Here is a 16,132-nt window from a genome sequence, read left to right on the forward strand (position 1 = left end):
TAAAATATCTCCAGAAGTTCTGAGGTTATGCTGGAACATACATATACAGTACATCTTGAGTTGATATTTATATTTCGATTAGCATAACTTATTTAAAGGGGTACTCCGGTGAAAACTTTTTTTCTTTTAAATCAACTGGTGGCAGAAAGTTAAACATATTTGTAAATTACTTCTATTAAAAAATCTTAATCCTTCCTGTACTTTTTAGCTGCTGAATACTACAGAGGAATTTCTTTTCTTTTTGGAATGCTCTCTGATGACATCACGAGCACAGTTCTCTCTGCTGACGTTATTATAATAATAATAACGCTTTATTTATTGTTGTCCTTAGTGGGATTTGAACCCAAGTCCCCAGCACTGCAAGGCAGCAGTGCTAACCACTGAGCCACCATGCTGCCCTTAGCATACATCTGCTATACATGATTGCTAAAATGGACAGAGATGTCAGCAGAGAGCACTGTGTTCGTGATGTCATCAGTGTTCCAAAAAGAAAGGAATTTCCTCTGTAGCATTCAGCAGCTAATAAGTACTGGAAGGATTAAGATTTTTTAATAGAATTAATTTACAAATATGTTTAACTTTCTGTCACCAGTTGATTTAAAAGAAAAAAGGTTTTCACCGGAGTACCCCTTTAAGCCTTTTACCTCTTCATAGTCATTCTCAGGGGTAAGAAACTGATCCGTGATGGCCAAATTCTGCCCCAGCTGCCGGCTGAGTGCGTCCAAGAATCGGTCAGTGTCTCGGGATCGGCTTGGTCGCGAGAAGGTAAACATTTTCCTGTGAGTTGGCGATGGTGGTAAACTCCCATCCAGGCTGACGTAAGGATTCGACTCGGAGCTGCTGGGCGATGGGGCACTGGGCGGGCGTGGAGGGCATGGGTCAGAGGGCGGCACCGAATTTTGCCAGTGGTTACCCTGTGCCAACTTACGCTCCCCTAAATGCAGAAGGCAGAGGCTCCATTATAAGAGATAATGGTGAGGTAAATGTAGAATGTTAGGTGAGGGTCACAGAACACGTACCTATGGTATGATAGAAGTTACACGACCCGCGGGATCTCAGGCTGCTCAGTTTACCAGGCATGTTATTAATAAAGCGGTTCTCTAACTCAGCGTAAACTGCCGACATCTAGAGATAAAGGGGCAAAAAAGTTATAACATACAGACAAGGCTACACAACCGAGAATGGCATATGAACGTGTATGCTCTATAAAATAACAATTCTTTCATTATGTGTGTTTCTTCCTCTGTTATTCCTCCTGGAAAATGTATTAATAAATTGACAACTGGGCATTACCATTCCTATAGTCTAGTGCAGTGGTCTTCAATCTGCGGACCTCCAGATGTTGCAAAACTACAATTCCCAGCATGCCCGGACAGCCGTTGGCTGTCCGGGCATGCTGGGAGTTGTAGTTTTGCAACATCTGGAGGTCCGCAGGTTGAAGACCACTGGTCTAGTGTCTCCTATGCAGCGTGCCTCCAGCGTTTGAGAAACTACAACTCCCAGCATGCCCAGACAGCCTTTGGATATTTTGGATGCGGAAGTCAGCCTGTGTCCAGATGAAAATTACTCCCGTTGATTTTAATGGGAATGTTGAATTTTCGATGTCTGTTAAACAAGCCTTAAAGGGGTACTCCGGTGAAAAACTTTTTTTTTTAAATCAACTGGTTCCAGAAAGTTAAACAGATTTGTAAATTACTTCTATTAAAAAATCTTAATCCTTCCTGAACTTATTAGCTGCTGAATACTACAGCGGAAATTCTTTTCTTTTTGAAACACAGAACTGTCTGCTGACATCACGAGCACAGTGCTGACATCTCTGTCAATTTTTAGGAACTGTCCAGGGTGAAAGGGTGAAAGGAAATCCCCAGAGCAAGCATATGCTGTTCTGGACAGTTCCTAAAATGGACAGAGATGTCAGCAGAGAGCACTGTGCTCGTGATGTTAGCAGACAGTTCTGTGTTTCAAAAAGAAAAGAATTTCCGCTGTAGTATTCAGCAGCTAATAAGTACAGGAAGGATTAAGATTTTTTAATAGAAGTAATTTACAAATCGGTTTAACTTTCTGGCACCAGTTGATTTAAAAAAAAAAAAAAAAAAAAGTTTTTCACCGGAGTACCCCTTTAAGAAAGGGTTTCCCAACCAGGGAGCCTTCAGCTGTTGCAAAACTACAACTCGCTGGAGGCACCCTGGTTGGGAAAAACTGCTGTACAATATGCAATGAAGCATGAAACAAATGTACCAGGCATTGCCTGGTCTTCCTTCCTATACCTTGTTAAAAGTACTGTGATCCCTGAACTGTGTACTGCCTGCCACCCAGCTTTCCCAGTCTCCTGAAGAGAATATTTGTCTAGTAAAGCAGCCATATCAAAGCTCTTCAGAAGACTGAGAAAGCTGGGTGGCACGCTACCATGCCCCCTTCCTGTCCGCACAGTGATGTCTTCTCTCCCCCGCCTCTCACTCTTAAAGGGGTACTTCAGGCAAAATTATGTAGCTGATCGCAGGGGGTCCGACCGATGGTACCTCCTGTGATCTCTGGGACGGGACCCTGGCTCTCTCAGTGAGGAGCGTGTGTCATCTACCGCTAGACAGCATGTTCTCCATTCATTCCTATGTGAGCGTCGATGATTGCCGAGAGCTGGACTCTTCAGAACTCCAATAGAAATCAATAGAGTGTGCGCCGTCTACTGCCGTCTAGAGCCGGGGCCCATTGCAGGGTATCCCAGCGGTCGGATCCCCCGCGATCAACTACTTATCCCCTATCCTGTGGATAGGGGATAAGTTAAAGGGGTTATCCAGGAAAAAAAAAAATTTTTATATATCAACTGGCTCCAGAAAGTTAAACAGATTTGTATATTCTATTAAAAAATCTTAATCCTTTCAGTACTTATGAGCTTCTGAAGTTTAGCTTGTTACTTTTCTTTCTAAGTAATCTCTGATGACACGTGTCTCGGGAACCACCCAGTTTAGAAGAGGTTTGCTATGGGAATTTGCTTCTAAACTGGGCGTTTCCCGAGACACGTGTCATCAGAGAGCACTTAGACAGAAAAGATCAACCTTAACTTCAGGAGCTCATAAGTAATGAAAGGATTAAGATTTTTTTAATAGAACTAATTTACAAATCTGTTTAACTTTCTGGAACCAGTTGATATATAAAAAAAAGTTTTTTCCTGGAATACCCCTTTAATTTCGGCTGCAGTACCCCTTTAACTCAGCCAGCAATATGTGTGTATTTGGGCTTTAAATACATGTGTATTGGTTACGTAAATATCATGTAAACATAGCCTTAGATGGCAAAGTTGATTCAGTTGCTATGGCGATCAGTGGTAATTCTACTAGTTTTCGCTTAGTTTTCCTGTACAGCGATTTCAAAGATATGGATGAGAAGTTGTCATGGTGACATGCTATTTTATACCATCTGTAGTATTATTTTCATGCCCTCACCCACATAAGGGGTTATCCCAGAATAGAAAAACAAAAGCTAATTTCTTCTATTAACAGCACCACCCTTGTCCTCAGGTTGTGTGTGGTATTGCAGCTCAGTTCCATTGAAGTGAATGGAGCCAAGTTGTAATGGTGACCAGGGTGGTGCTGTTTATAGAAGAAATTAGCTCTGTTTTTTCTAGTTCTGGATAACCCCTTTAATACTACCCTTCCTGTGTACGCAGACATTTTGTGAGTTGCAGCCTTAATTAAAGGGGTTCTCAGCTTCGGACAATCCCTTTTTGTTAGAAGAATCCCTTGACAATAAGCTGATCACAACAAACCTGTCAGTAAGGCATTGTTCACACGCCAGAATGTCTGCATGTAAATTCTACATGAATTTATAGCCAATACACTTTAATGGGATTCCGCTGTCCAATTCACACAGCAGAATTTCCGCTGCAGGAATTTCGTTTAAGTGAATTTGCTATAAATTCATGCAGAATTCTGCCGTGTGTACATAGCTTAAAGGGGTACCCTGATGGAAATTAGTTTTTTTTTTTAATCAACTGGTGCCAGAATGTTAAACAGATTTGTAAATTACTTTTATTTAAAAATCTTAATCCTTCCAGTACTTATCAGCTGCTGTACGCTCCACAGGAAGTTCTTTTCTTTTTGCATTTCTTTTCTGTCTGACCACAATGCTCTCTGCTGACACCTCTGTCCACGCCAGGAACTGTCTAAAGCAGGATAGGTTTTTGCTATGGGGATTTGCTCCTACTCTGGAAAGTTCCTGATACAGACAGAAGTGGCAGCAGAGAGCACTATGGTCAGACAGAAAAGGAATTAAAAATGAAAAGAACTTTCTCTCTAGCATACAGCAGCTGATAAAGTACAAATCTGCTTAACTTCTGGCACCAGTTAATATTAAAAAAAAATTGTTTTCCACTGGAGTACCCCTTTAAGGTTACGTTCACACATCGGAATGTCTCCACGGAAAATCTTTGTGCGGATATTCCGCTAACTGCGGGAGCCAGCATAAACATGCCGGCACTAGGACCTCACAGGAATGCATCGTCTCATAGACGGCTATGTATTCCATGCATAGTCCGCAGAAAGAATGAACATGTTTATTCTTTCTGCAGACAAGGAATTTGGTATGGAAGTTCCGACATGTGAACATGGCCTAAGTGTTTAGAGGGGTACTCCCGTGGAAAACTTTTTTTTTTTTTTAAATCAACTGGTGCCACAGTGCTCTCTGCTGACCTCTGCTGTCCATTTTAGCAACTGTCCAGAGCAGCATATGTTTGCTATGGGGATTTTCTCCTGTGCTGGATAGTTCCTAAAATGGACAGCAGAGGTCAGCATAGAGTACTTGTTGTCATGACATCAGAGTAAATGCATTTCTTTTTCCGATTTCTCTTTAGCATACAGCCCCTAAAAAGTACTGGAAGGATTAAGATTTTTTAATAGAAGCGATTTACAAATCTGTTTAACTTTCTGGCACCAGTTGATTTAAAAAAAAAAGTTTTCCATGGGAGTACCCCTTTAATTTCCCTGCAACACCACCACAAAAGGAGTGAGGCATTACACAGCTCCCATTCATATCATCGAGCTGTCTATATAATGCAGGACAGGACAAGTCCTCCAGAGGGAGCTCTCCACTCTAGTCAAGAACAGGGGACCCCACAGAATGTGATTTCTAATCCGGACAACAAGAATGAGAGTCAGAGGTAATAAAATTGTCTAGTTTCCTCAGCAGACTTGTCTAAAATACCTCCATTTGTACAATACAACAGTGAAAACCATTTTTGAATAGCTTGTTCCTATGCTGATATATGATGGCTTGAAGTTACAGGCCCAAAGCCTGAGGCTGCACTACTGAGAACTGAGTTATGATCCAGGCCTATGTCAGTAATGTGTAGATAGGTGATTACAATGCATGAAAACCCAGTGAACTAATGGCCACCAATACCCAGGGTCAGGAACTCATCATAGATCATAGTCACATAAGGGGTGCAGACCATTTTAGGGTTCGGTGTTTCGGGCAGCGATGTCCCATCTCCCGCTTGTCTCTCTCCTGATGTCAGACGAGGAGCAACTTCTACTGGATCACACTGAGAGTCTGTATAAAAGAAACAGATCACTTTATTACAAAAGTGCAGCTCCTTAAAGGGGTTATCCAGGAAAAAACTTTTTTTTATATATCAACTGGCTCCAGAAAGTTAAACAGATTTGTAAATTACTTCTATAAAAAAAAAACTGAATCCTTTCAGTACTTATGAGCTGCTGAAGTTGAGTTGTTCTTTTCTGTCTAAGTGCTCTCTGATGACGTGTCTTGGGAACTGTCCAGAGTAGAAGCAAATCCCCCATAGCAAACCTCTTCTACACTGTGCAGTTCCCAAGACAAGCAGAGATGTCAGCAGAGAGCACTGTTGCCAGACAGAAAAAAAAACAACTCAACTTCAGCAGCTGATAATTATTGGAAGGATTAAGATTTTTTAATAGAAGTAATTTACAAATTTGTTTAACTTTCTGGAGCCAGTTGATATATATATATAAAAAAGTAGCCGATTGCTATGCTCCCCCGCAATATCTCTGGCTAACCCCTTTAAGAATGCTTTAATATAAAATCAATAGAAGTTCATCTTGTCTAGGCAGGGGATTTTCTCTCAGACTTCCCTTAAAGGGGTACCCCGGAGGGAGACAAACATTATTCAAATCAACAGCTGCTAGAAAGTTAAACAGATTTGTAAATGACTTCTTAATATAAAAAAATATTCTTAATCCTTCCAGTATTTATCAGCTGCTGTATGCTCCAGAGGAAGTTGTGTAGTTCTTTCCAGTCTGACCACAGTGCTCTCTCCTGCCACTTCTGTCTGTGTCAGGAACTGTCCAGAGCAGGAGAGTTTTGCTATGGGGGATTTGCTCCTGCTCTGGACAGTTCCTGACACGGACAGAGGTGGTAGCAGAGAGCACAGAGAGCACAGATTTAAAATACTAACACAACTTCCTCTGGAGCATACAGCAGCTGATAAGTACTGGAAGGATTAAGAATATTTTTTTTATATAAACAAGTAATTCACAAATCTGTTTAACTTTCTGGCAGCTATTGATTTGAAGAAAAAAAAAAAATCTCCCTCGGGAGTAGCCCTTTAAGGGAAGCCTGAGAGAAAATCCCCTGCCTACACGAGCAGCTTGCGCCAAGACTGGAAATCTTCCATCTTGGAAGGAAGCTAAAGCCAAGAAGATGTTTTTATGCCAACTTGGATCTTGGCATCATGCACGGTATAAGTCCAGTGGTCTTCAACCTGCGGACCTCCAGAAGTTGCAAAACTACAACTCCCAGCATGCACGGACAGCCAACGGCTGTCCGTGCATGCTGGGAGTTGTAGTTTTGCAACATCTGGAGGTCCGCAGGTTGAAGACCACTAGTATAGTCATACAGTTCCTATAATCTAGTAAGAAGCTGATATATATTTGGGGGTATAAGTACAGCATTGCAATTTTTAACGTAGGGGGCGCCATATAATGTATAAAAGCATCCATACATGAATTATAGTCGCCGCTCTTCCCTTCCTCCGCAGGTGGCGCTCGTATGCTCCCCTGGTACGTTGCCTGCCCATGGACAGACCCTCGATGTGGAACCCCGACATCAGCGTCCATGGCAGCTATAGGGGAAGGAGAAAAGATCATATTTCAGCATCAATTATAATATACAAAAAAAGCCGCCATCATTCCCAACATAATTGTAATGACATACGACTGCCCCATGACATTGAGATGGACGGCTGCCGCCGAGATTTGGCCTACTTGGCATCAATGACTAATCGGTGAATGTTGAGGGTTATAATACCAGAGGTTTATGCTGGAGCAGATAAAGGAATTAAAGGCTTATATTTCTATAGCTCATCCCTATAATGCATGTTGGCGATCGCCAGAGGAGCCCTGTCATGTCATCACCCTGTATAAACCGCATTACAGGGAGCGGAAAAGTTAGAATTTTATGGCGCGGTCATGTGACCCGGCCTCTCGGCAATAACCGGATTTAAGAAAAAGTAAATCTCAGCAGATGATGTCTGGTTGCTATGGCAACGGCAGGAGCGGACGATGGAGAAAACGGGAGCCGGGGGAACAGATGTTGTAATTCTAATAATAAAGGGGACGGCCCGAGCCCCGCCGAGCGATTAATCTCATAAATCTGTGTCTCCGACATGTTACGCTATTTTTTTTATCTGGCTGACTGTATGGGTAAAGCAGCAACCCTAAGAAAAAATAATAAAATAATTATCCATATATATATATATATATATATATATATATATATATATATATATATATTAGAGATGAGCGAACTTACAGTAAATTCGATTCGTCACGAACTTCTCGGCTCGGCAGTTGATGACTTATCCTGCATAAATTATTTCAGCTTTCCGGTGCTCCCGTGGGCTGGAAAAGATGGATACAGTCCTAGGAGACTCTTTCCTAGGACTGTATCCACCTTTTCCAGCCCACCGGAAAGCTGAACTAATTTATGCAGGATAAGTCATCAACTGCCGAGCTGAGAAGTTCGTGACGAATCAAATTTACTGTAAGTTCGCTCATCTCTAATATACATATATATATATTTATATACACTGAGTTGTCCCTGAAATATCCCCCCTTATAATTGTGTGCCCTGTAGTGCAGACCAGCAAATGCCATGGATTCATTTAGACATACAGTACAGCAGTGTTTCCCAACTAGGGTGCCTCCAGCTGTTGCAAAATGACAACTCCAAAGACAAAAAGGAGTTGTAGTTTTGCAAAGACGACCATCGGGGAAGAGATTTCTCAAAATCTGTCCAGAGAAAAAGTTGCTGAGTTGCCCATAGCAACCAATCAGATCACTGCTTTCATTTTGTATAGGCCTCTGAAAAATGAAAGAAGCGATCTGATTGGTTGCTATGGGCAACTCAGCAACTTTCTTTACCGTTGTTGTTCAGCTTGACTGTTCATTGGACCACAATACTAGGTGAGCAGAGCTTTACTAAACCTAGATGAGTCTTAGGCCTAGTTGTCAAGGCAATAAGTATCATAGGGAGAAATCTCACATGGTTGCTATGTGTGTGGTGTCCCAGTATGGGATGATGTGGCCCCGTATTGTCCTCCTGTCCTGTCAGGCAGAGTCCCTGCATGTCCCCAGGGCCCCCCTTATAGTATCACCATAATGTATGTATGTTTGTATTATAAAAGTGTACTGTTTCTTTAATGTTTGCACCACATGGTTGTTACCCAGGAGGCACTAGTGACCAGGTGACCCCCCCAAGTATATATTGACCTATATAACCAGGGGAGGAGCTGCAATCATTGCTACTCCTGCAGAGGCCCAGTGCAGTCATCTCAGTGTGTTCGGAGCATTGGAGGCCTCAAGTCTAAAGTCCTGCAGCCACAAGTCGGTCATCAGTCAGTCAAGTCATCTTATTGTCAGTCCCCATTACCGTCAGGGCAAGTCCATCTGTAGTCACCGTGGCCTGCACTAAAGTCAGTCTAACTACTGCAAGTCCCAGCAAGCCTGCCAGTTCCCCCTGTGTCACTGGTCACCTCCCTGGGATATTTGGCTGTACTGTAAAGACTATGGGGGACATTTATCAATGTTTGCTTATGTATTCCTTTTATTAGTACTTTTATTCTTACTATGTTTTTGCTTATGTGCAACTTATTTATCAACTGGTGTCAGCCTGTTGATAGATTTCCTTCACGTAAGCAATTTTTTATTATTTTTTTTTGCTTTGGTAGTGGATTTTTTTTTCTGCTCCATGTCTGGAGTAAATTTAGTAGGTTTTTTTGCATGCGATGCGACTTTTTTGCAACTTTCGCACTTGATAAATCTCTGACCACTGCAATTCAAAAATCACTTTTTGCTTTGGTAAGCAAGTTTCTTTTTTTTTTTTTTTGCTTAGGGCGCTGCACAATCAAAAAGTCGCACAAAAATAGAGTAGTCGACAATTTTTGCGACAATTTTAAAGGGGTATTCCAAGGAAAAAACTTTTTTTTTTTATATATCAACTGGCTCCAGAAAGTTAAACAGATTTGTAAATTACTTCTATTAAAAAATCTTAATCCTTTCAGTACTTTTTAACTGCTGAAGTTGAGTTGTTCTTTTCTGTCTAAGTGCTCTCTGATGACACGTGTCTCGGGAACCGCCCAGTTTAGAAGCAAATCCCCATAGCAAACCTCTTCTACTCTGTGCGATTCCCGACACAAGCAGAGATGTCAGCAGAGAGCACTATGGCCGGACAGAAAAGAACAAGTAAACTTCTGCAGCTGATAATTATTGGAAGGATTAAGATTTTTTAATAGAAGTCATTTACAAATCTGTTTAACTTTCTGGAGCCAGTTGATATATAAAAAAAAGTTTTTTCCTGGAATACCCCTTTAAGCAAAAAAAAAAAAAAAAAAAACCTGCTTAATGCTTTGATAAATGTCCCCCATCACCTGTCTTGCCACAGTAAAGCTGCCTTTATCCTTAATCTGGCGTTGGTGTCTTCATTGGCCCTGCCTGACCCAGGATCAGCGGTATTACCTTCGGGTGGTTAAGGCTAAACCACGCCCTGGCATCATGACAAGAAGGGGTTAATACCATCTGCCCCTTGGGCCATAGCATCTGCTCTGCATCTACCTTGCATTGCACCCTGACACCACATGTGGTTCTTACCAGTAGGGCCACATGGCAACAGTATGGGCGATCTCTTTTATGGTACATGCGGCCTTGGCACTCAGCTAAGGGCTGTTCCTTGTCATAGGGAGAATGGAGCCAAACCAGGGAGGACTCCCATTAGTAGTCATAACAGTGAACGAGCACTGAACACCCTTCACCCCTTGAATTGGGACATTTGATGGTATCAGCCAATACATAAAAGGGACCTTGTTGTAATTGTTGCTTTAGGGCCCCATATACTGTGTGTATGCTCCCGCCTGGTACATAGCCTGGGCTCTACACTAGGGTTGCCCCCTGGCCGGCATTTCACCGGCACAGCTGGTATTTTGGCCACCCTGCCTATTTATCCCAAAAATCCTCCCAGAATGTTGCACCACAACCTATACCAGTGTTTCCCAACTAGAGCACCTCCAGCTGTTGCAGAACTACAACTCCCAGCATGCCCGGACAGCCAACGGCTGTCCGGGCATGCTGGAAGTTGTAGTTTTGCAACAGCTGGAGGCACCCCTGGTTGGGGAAACACTGACCTATACTATACACTACTATGTAGTGCAACATGCTGAAAGTTGTAGTTTTGCAACAGCTGGAGGCACCCCTGGTTGGGAAACACTGACCTATACTATACACTACTATGTAGTGCAACATGCTGAGAGTTGTAGTTTTGCAACAGCTGGAGGCAACCCTGGTTGGGAAACACTGACCTATACTATATACTAAAATATAGTCCAACATGCTGGAAGTTGTAGTTTTGCAACAGCTGGAGGCACCCCTGATTGGGAAACACTGACATATACTATATACAACTATATAGTCCAACATGCTGGGAGTTGTAGTTTTCGTTTGGGGCAGCTGCTGAACCACAGGCTGTATCGGGGCATGCTGGGAGTTCTAGTTAGTAACTAATTGCAACTCACAAATTTTATTAAAAAACTATCAAAAAGTCATATCAAAACAAAAACGGTACTGTTCAAAACTACAGATCGGGAGCAAAAAATGAGCCTCATACAAAATGTTATAGGGGTCAGAATAGGACAAAATCCCCCCCCCCCCCCCCCCCGCATATGTGTATCCTGTGATGTCACGCATATATAATTAATTATGCAAATTAACATGTACAGTATTTTTTTTTTTATAAGAAAGGTTGCAAAACAGATTTGTAAATTACTTCTATTTAAAAATCCTTAATCCTTCCAGTACTTAGCTGCTGTATGCTCCACAGGAAGTTCTTTTCTTTTTGAATTTCCTTTCTGTCTGACCAGAGTGCTCTCTGCTGACACCTCTGTCCATGTCAGGAACCGTCCAGAGCAGGAGAAGTTTACTATGGGGATTTGTTCCTACTCTGGACAGAGTTGTCAGCAGAGAGCACTGTGGTCAGACAAAAAAGAAATTCAAAAAGAAAAGAACTTCCTCTGGAACATACAGCAGCTAATAAGTACTGGAAGGATTAAGATTTTTTAATAGAAGTAATTTACAAATCTGTTGTAAGAAACTGAAGGGTTAGCTTGCACCAAGAGCTTGATCTTGTTGCTTTGGTTACGCCTGTCTGCTGAGACTGGTCAGCTGACCTTGATTGAACACCTTGTGTGGACCTATTTAAGATGGCAGTCTACTCCTAGTCTTTGCTCGCTAAAGAGTTCAGTTTGTCTCCTTGCTAGCTTTAGGGTACGTTCACACGAGCGGACCCACAGCGTATTTTATGCTGCAGATCTGCCGCTGAAAGACCCCTGCATGGTGGCTTTACATGTGCCTGCTCGGAGCAGACACACTGCAATGTGCGAGTTACCGCGCATGCGCGGTGTTTTCACACATGTCATGGCCGCTCCCCCTGCTCTATGAGCTAGGCCGAGAGCTGCAGCGATGTGCGACTATACTGAACATGCTCGCTGCGACTAGCACATCGCAGTGGGTCTGCTCGTACCTTCAGCGGCGGATCTGCAACGTAAAATACGCTGTGGGTCCGCTCGTGTGAATGTACCCTTTTACTGTATCTGTGATAGCTTGCATTTTGACCCTTTGGCTCTGCTCTCTGACTCTCCTCTCTAGTATTAGCGTTTTTGTACTTTTAGACTCTGCTCTCTGACTATGTATTTTTGTGTGTGCGTGTTTAGGTTTGTTTTCTGTTAGTTGTGTGCCTCCAGCTTTTCACAACCTTTTGTCGGTTTTGCAGTTTATTGTTTTGCCCTTTTGACTGTTTCTCACTTATTTAGGAAGGGAAAGTCACGTGGTTACGGACCTGTCGCCTAGGGCAGGTACGTAAGTAGGCAGGGATAGGGGAGTGGGCGAGAACAGTGTGTACTCCTTCCCTGCCCATATGTGACATCTGTTTAACTTTCTGGCACCAGTTGATTTTAAAAAAAAATTCCACTGGAGTACACCTTTAAGTGTCAAGTCAGATATGATGCAGTAGTCCATGGTGGCATGGTCATGTGATATCAGCCTAGATGGCCCTATGAGAGATGATAGGTGATGGACATGAGAAGATGAGCGCTCAGTTACAGAGCTCTCTGACCTGCCTTGTACCCCAGAAATCGAGCAATCTTGTTCTGGCAGTGCTCCTGTTCCTCATATGTCATCAACTGGAAGATGAATTGCCATATGATCTGTTTGGCCGGAGTGTCCAGGACCGGATATATATCCACGATCAGGGTGTCAATGTTCCTGAGGACACAAAGAGCATCAGAAGGAAGGTCAGAGACCGAGCAGCTGTCAGGACGTGTCCTCTGGTGGCTGCGAAACCTGATCGCGCCCCAGACAATACAATCTACATGGGAGCAGGATGGGGCTATATATATATACGAAAATCCCTCAAAAATACACAGAATATGGAAAGCAGATGGGTTCACTTCTGAATGAATGACATTTATCTCTATTTTTCTCTAGATTTTGGCCTTTATGATGTAAATCGATAGTGACAACTCAAATCTAATAATAACATTCTGATAGAACAGACACTGACATGAAAACTAACCATTAAATCCAACTTGGTATATATTTTAACCATAAAGGCACAGTATTATAGTAGTTATATTCTTGTATATAGGAGGCAGTATTATAGTAGTTATATTCTTGTATATAGGGGCAGTATTATAGTAGTTATATTCTTGTATATAAGAGCAGTATTATAGTAGTTATATTCTTGTATATAGGAGCAGTATTATAATAGTTATATTCTTGTATATAGGAGCAGTATTATAGTAGTTATATTCTTGTATATAGGAGCAGTATTATAGTAGTTATATTCTTGTATATAGAAGCAGTATTGTAGTAGTTATATTCTTGTATATAGGGGGGCAGTATTATAGTAGTTATATTCTTGTATATAGGAGCAGTATTATAGTAGTTATATTCTTGTATATAGGAGCAGTATTATAGTAGTTATATTCGTGTATATAGGAGCAGTATTATAATAGTTATATTCTTGTATATAGGAGCAGTATTATAGTAGTTATATTCTTGTATATAGGAACAGTATTATAGTAGCTATATTCTTGTATATAGGAGCAGTATTATAGTAGTTATATTCTTGTATATAGGAGCAGTATTATAGTGGTTATATTCTTGTATATAGGAGCAGTATTATAGTAGTTATATTCTTGTATATAGGAGCAGTATTATAGTAGTTATGTTCTTGTATATAGGAGCAGTATTATAGTAGTTATATTCTTGTATATAGGAGGCAGTATTATAGTAGTTATATTCTTGTACATAGGAGCAGCATTATAGTAGTTGTATTCTTGTATATAGGAGCAGTATTATAGTAGTTATATTCTTGTATATAGGAGCAGTATTATAGTAGTTATATTCTTGTATATAGGAGGCAGTATTATAGTAGTTATATTCTTGTACATAGGAGCAGCATTATAGTAGTTATATTCTTGTATATAGGAGCAGTATTATAGTAGTTATATTCTTGTATATAGGAGCAGTATTATAGTAGTTATATTCTTGTATATAGGAACAGTATTATAGTAGTTATATTCTTGTATATAGGAGCAGTATTATAGTAGTTATATTCTTGTATATAGGAGGCAGTATTAAAGTAGTTATATTCTTGTATATAGGAGCAGTATTATAGTAGTTATATTCTTGTATATAGGAGCAGTATTATAGTAGTTATATTCTTGTATATAGGAGGCAGTATTATAGTAGTTATATTCTTGTATATAGTAGCAGTATTATAGTAGTTATATTCTTGTACATAGGAGGCAGTATTATAGTAGTTATATTCTTGTATATAGGAGCAGTATTATAGTAGTTATATTCTTGTATATAGGAGGCAGTATTATAGTAGTTATATTCTTGTACATAGGAGGCAGTATTATAATAGTTATATTCTTGTATATAGGAGCAGTATTATAGTAGTTATATTCTTCTCCATGGACGGTGCAGTACAAAAAAGTTCCAGCAATTGACTCTACCTGTGCTGAAAGAAGCTTTCTAGGGCTTTACACACTGTGTACCGCTCTGTGGGAGTGAGCAGATGTTCCAGCTGTTGGCTAAAACTCCGTCCTTGGATACGAATGTTAGAGGGAAGGATTTCTGCCACCCACTGGAGGGAGGTAAGAGCAGATGTTGGGAGAGTGGTATCAGAATCTGTATCTGTAATGCAAGGGGCAAAACACTCAAAGGTTAACGCTGCAATGAAACAGTGAAATTCTTCAATGTAATATTTACAGTCATTAACCAGAAGCTGAAAAACGCTCTAATTCCTGACCCTGCAATAACAGATATTGGACACAAGATGGCAGTGCACCTTCCATCATGGTAGATAATATCTGGAATATGCTGCAGCTCTGCACCAGCCGGCTATAAGATCGCATTTTATCGGAGTTTCCCTTAAACAACTGAAGCAGTGTTTCCCAACCAGTGTGCCTCCAGCTGTTGCAAAACTACAACTTCCAGCAGGCCCGGACAGCCTTTGGCTGTCCGGGCATGCTGGGAGTTGTAGTTTCGCAAGGCTGGTAGGGAAACACTCATCTACTTTCAGCCTTTCATTGCATATAAATTTTGGAAAACGCATCCCATAAGATATTTTGAGCAATTGCAGAACCTCACCTGCACAGTAGGACACGCTGCCCTCTTCCACCACTAATGTTGGCATGGCGCCACTTCCTTGCAGCATGCAGACCACCTTCTCATGGCAGCAGTTCCTAAGAGGGGAAAAAGAAGGAAAATAAGAAATGAAGCCTGTATAGGTGGACATGCACCTTATATAGCAATCGGCCCTAGAAAGAATAAAGGATGCAGCAATTTTTCATTCTCCCTTTTTGCTTTTTTCTACCTCTTCTAATAGCCAGATAGCTTTAATTTCCCACCTAGAGACCCACAGAATCAACCCCCCCGCCCACCCTGTTGGCTATCTAGGCATGCTGGAAGTTGTGTTTTTGCAACAGCTGGAGGCACACTGGTTGGGAAATGCTGACATAGAGGTTTAGTGTCACTGAGCCCATTCCATGGTAGAATACAGAGTGCCAACACAGACACGCCAAGCTCCTCACCTCATGTCCAAGCCGTTCAAGAATAAGATTCTGTCTCCAGGCTGGAGTCCAGCCACCTCCGCAGGGCTGCCTGAAAGAGAGAGCATCATATACGAGCACTAACATGGGCACAATTACACTGCTATATACTATATGTATCCTATAGGGGAGGGAGAGCATGAGCTGGAGAATACAGATAAAAAGCTGCAGATAGATATGAGATAGATAGATAGATAGATAGATATGAGGAAGATAGATAAATAGATATAAGATAGATAGATATGAGAGATAGATAGATAGATATTAGATAGATAGATAGATAGATATGAGAGATAGATAGATAGATATTAGATAGATATAGGATAGATAGATATATATGAGATGGATAGATATGAGATAGGTATGAGATAGATATGAGATGGATAGATAGATAGATATGAGATAGATAGATATGAGGAAGATAGATAAATAGATATGAGATAGATAGATAGATAGATATATGAGATAGATATGAGAGATATAAGATAGATAGATATA

The 16,132-nt window shown here is 41.2% G+C and overlaps 1 protein-coding gene across 4 annotated transcripts in view; it reads right to left on the bottom strand.

Moving 5' to 3' along the window:
* Window positions 1–16,132, bottom strand: part of GRID2IP (Grid2 interacting protein) — a 128,241-nt gene that overhangs the window by 37,243 nt on the left and 74,866 nt on the right. For all 4 annotated transcript variants that reach the window (XM_056533395.1, XM_056533396.1, XM_056533399.1 and 1 more), the window contains 8 exons: window positions 15,617–15,686; window positions 15,174–15,268; window positions 14,537–14,717; window positions 12,628–12,776; window positions 6,971–7,090; window positions 5,444–5,544; window positions 1,020–1,125; window positions 645–934 (listed from right to left, as the gene is read on the bottom strand). In XM_056533395.1, coding sequence (XP_056389370.1) covers window positions 645–934; window positions 1,020–1,125; window positions 5,444–5,544; window positions 6,971–7,090; window positions 12,628–12,776; window positions 14,537–14,717; window positions 15,174–15,268; window positions 15,617–15,686 — 1,112 coding nt within the window. The remainder of the gene's footprint in view (window positions 1–644; window positions 935–1,019; window positions 1,126–5,443; window positions 5,545–6,970; window positions 7,091–12,627; window positions 12,777–14,536; window positions 14,718–15,173; window positions 15,269–15,616; window positions 15,687–16,132) is intronic.

This window comes from Hyla sarda, chromosome 8, assembly GCF_029499605.1.
Source record: "Hyla sarda isolate aHylSar1 chromosome 8, aHylSar1.hap1, whole genome shotgun sequence".
Classification (NCBI taxonomy): Eukaryota; Metazoa; Chordata; class Amphibia; order Anura; family Hylidae; genus Hyla; species Hyla sarda.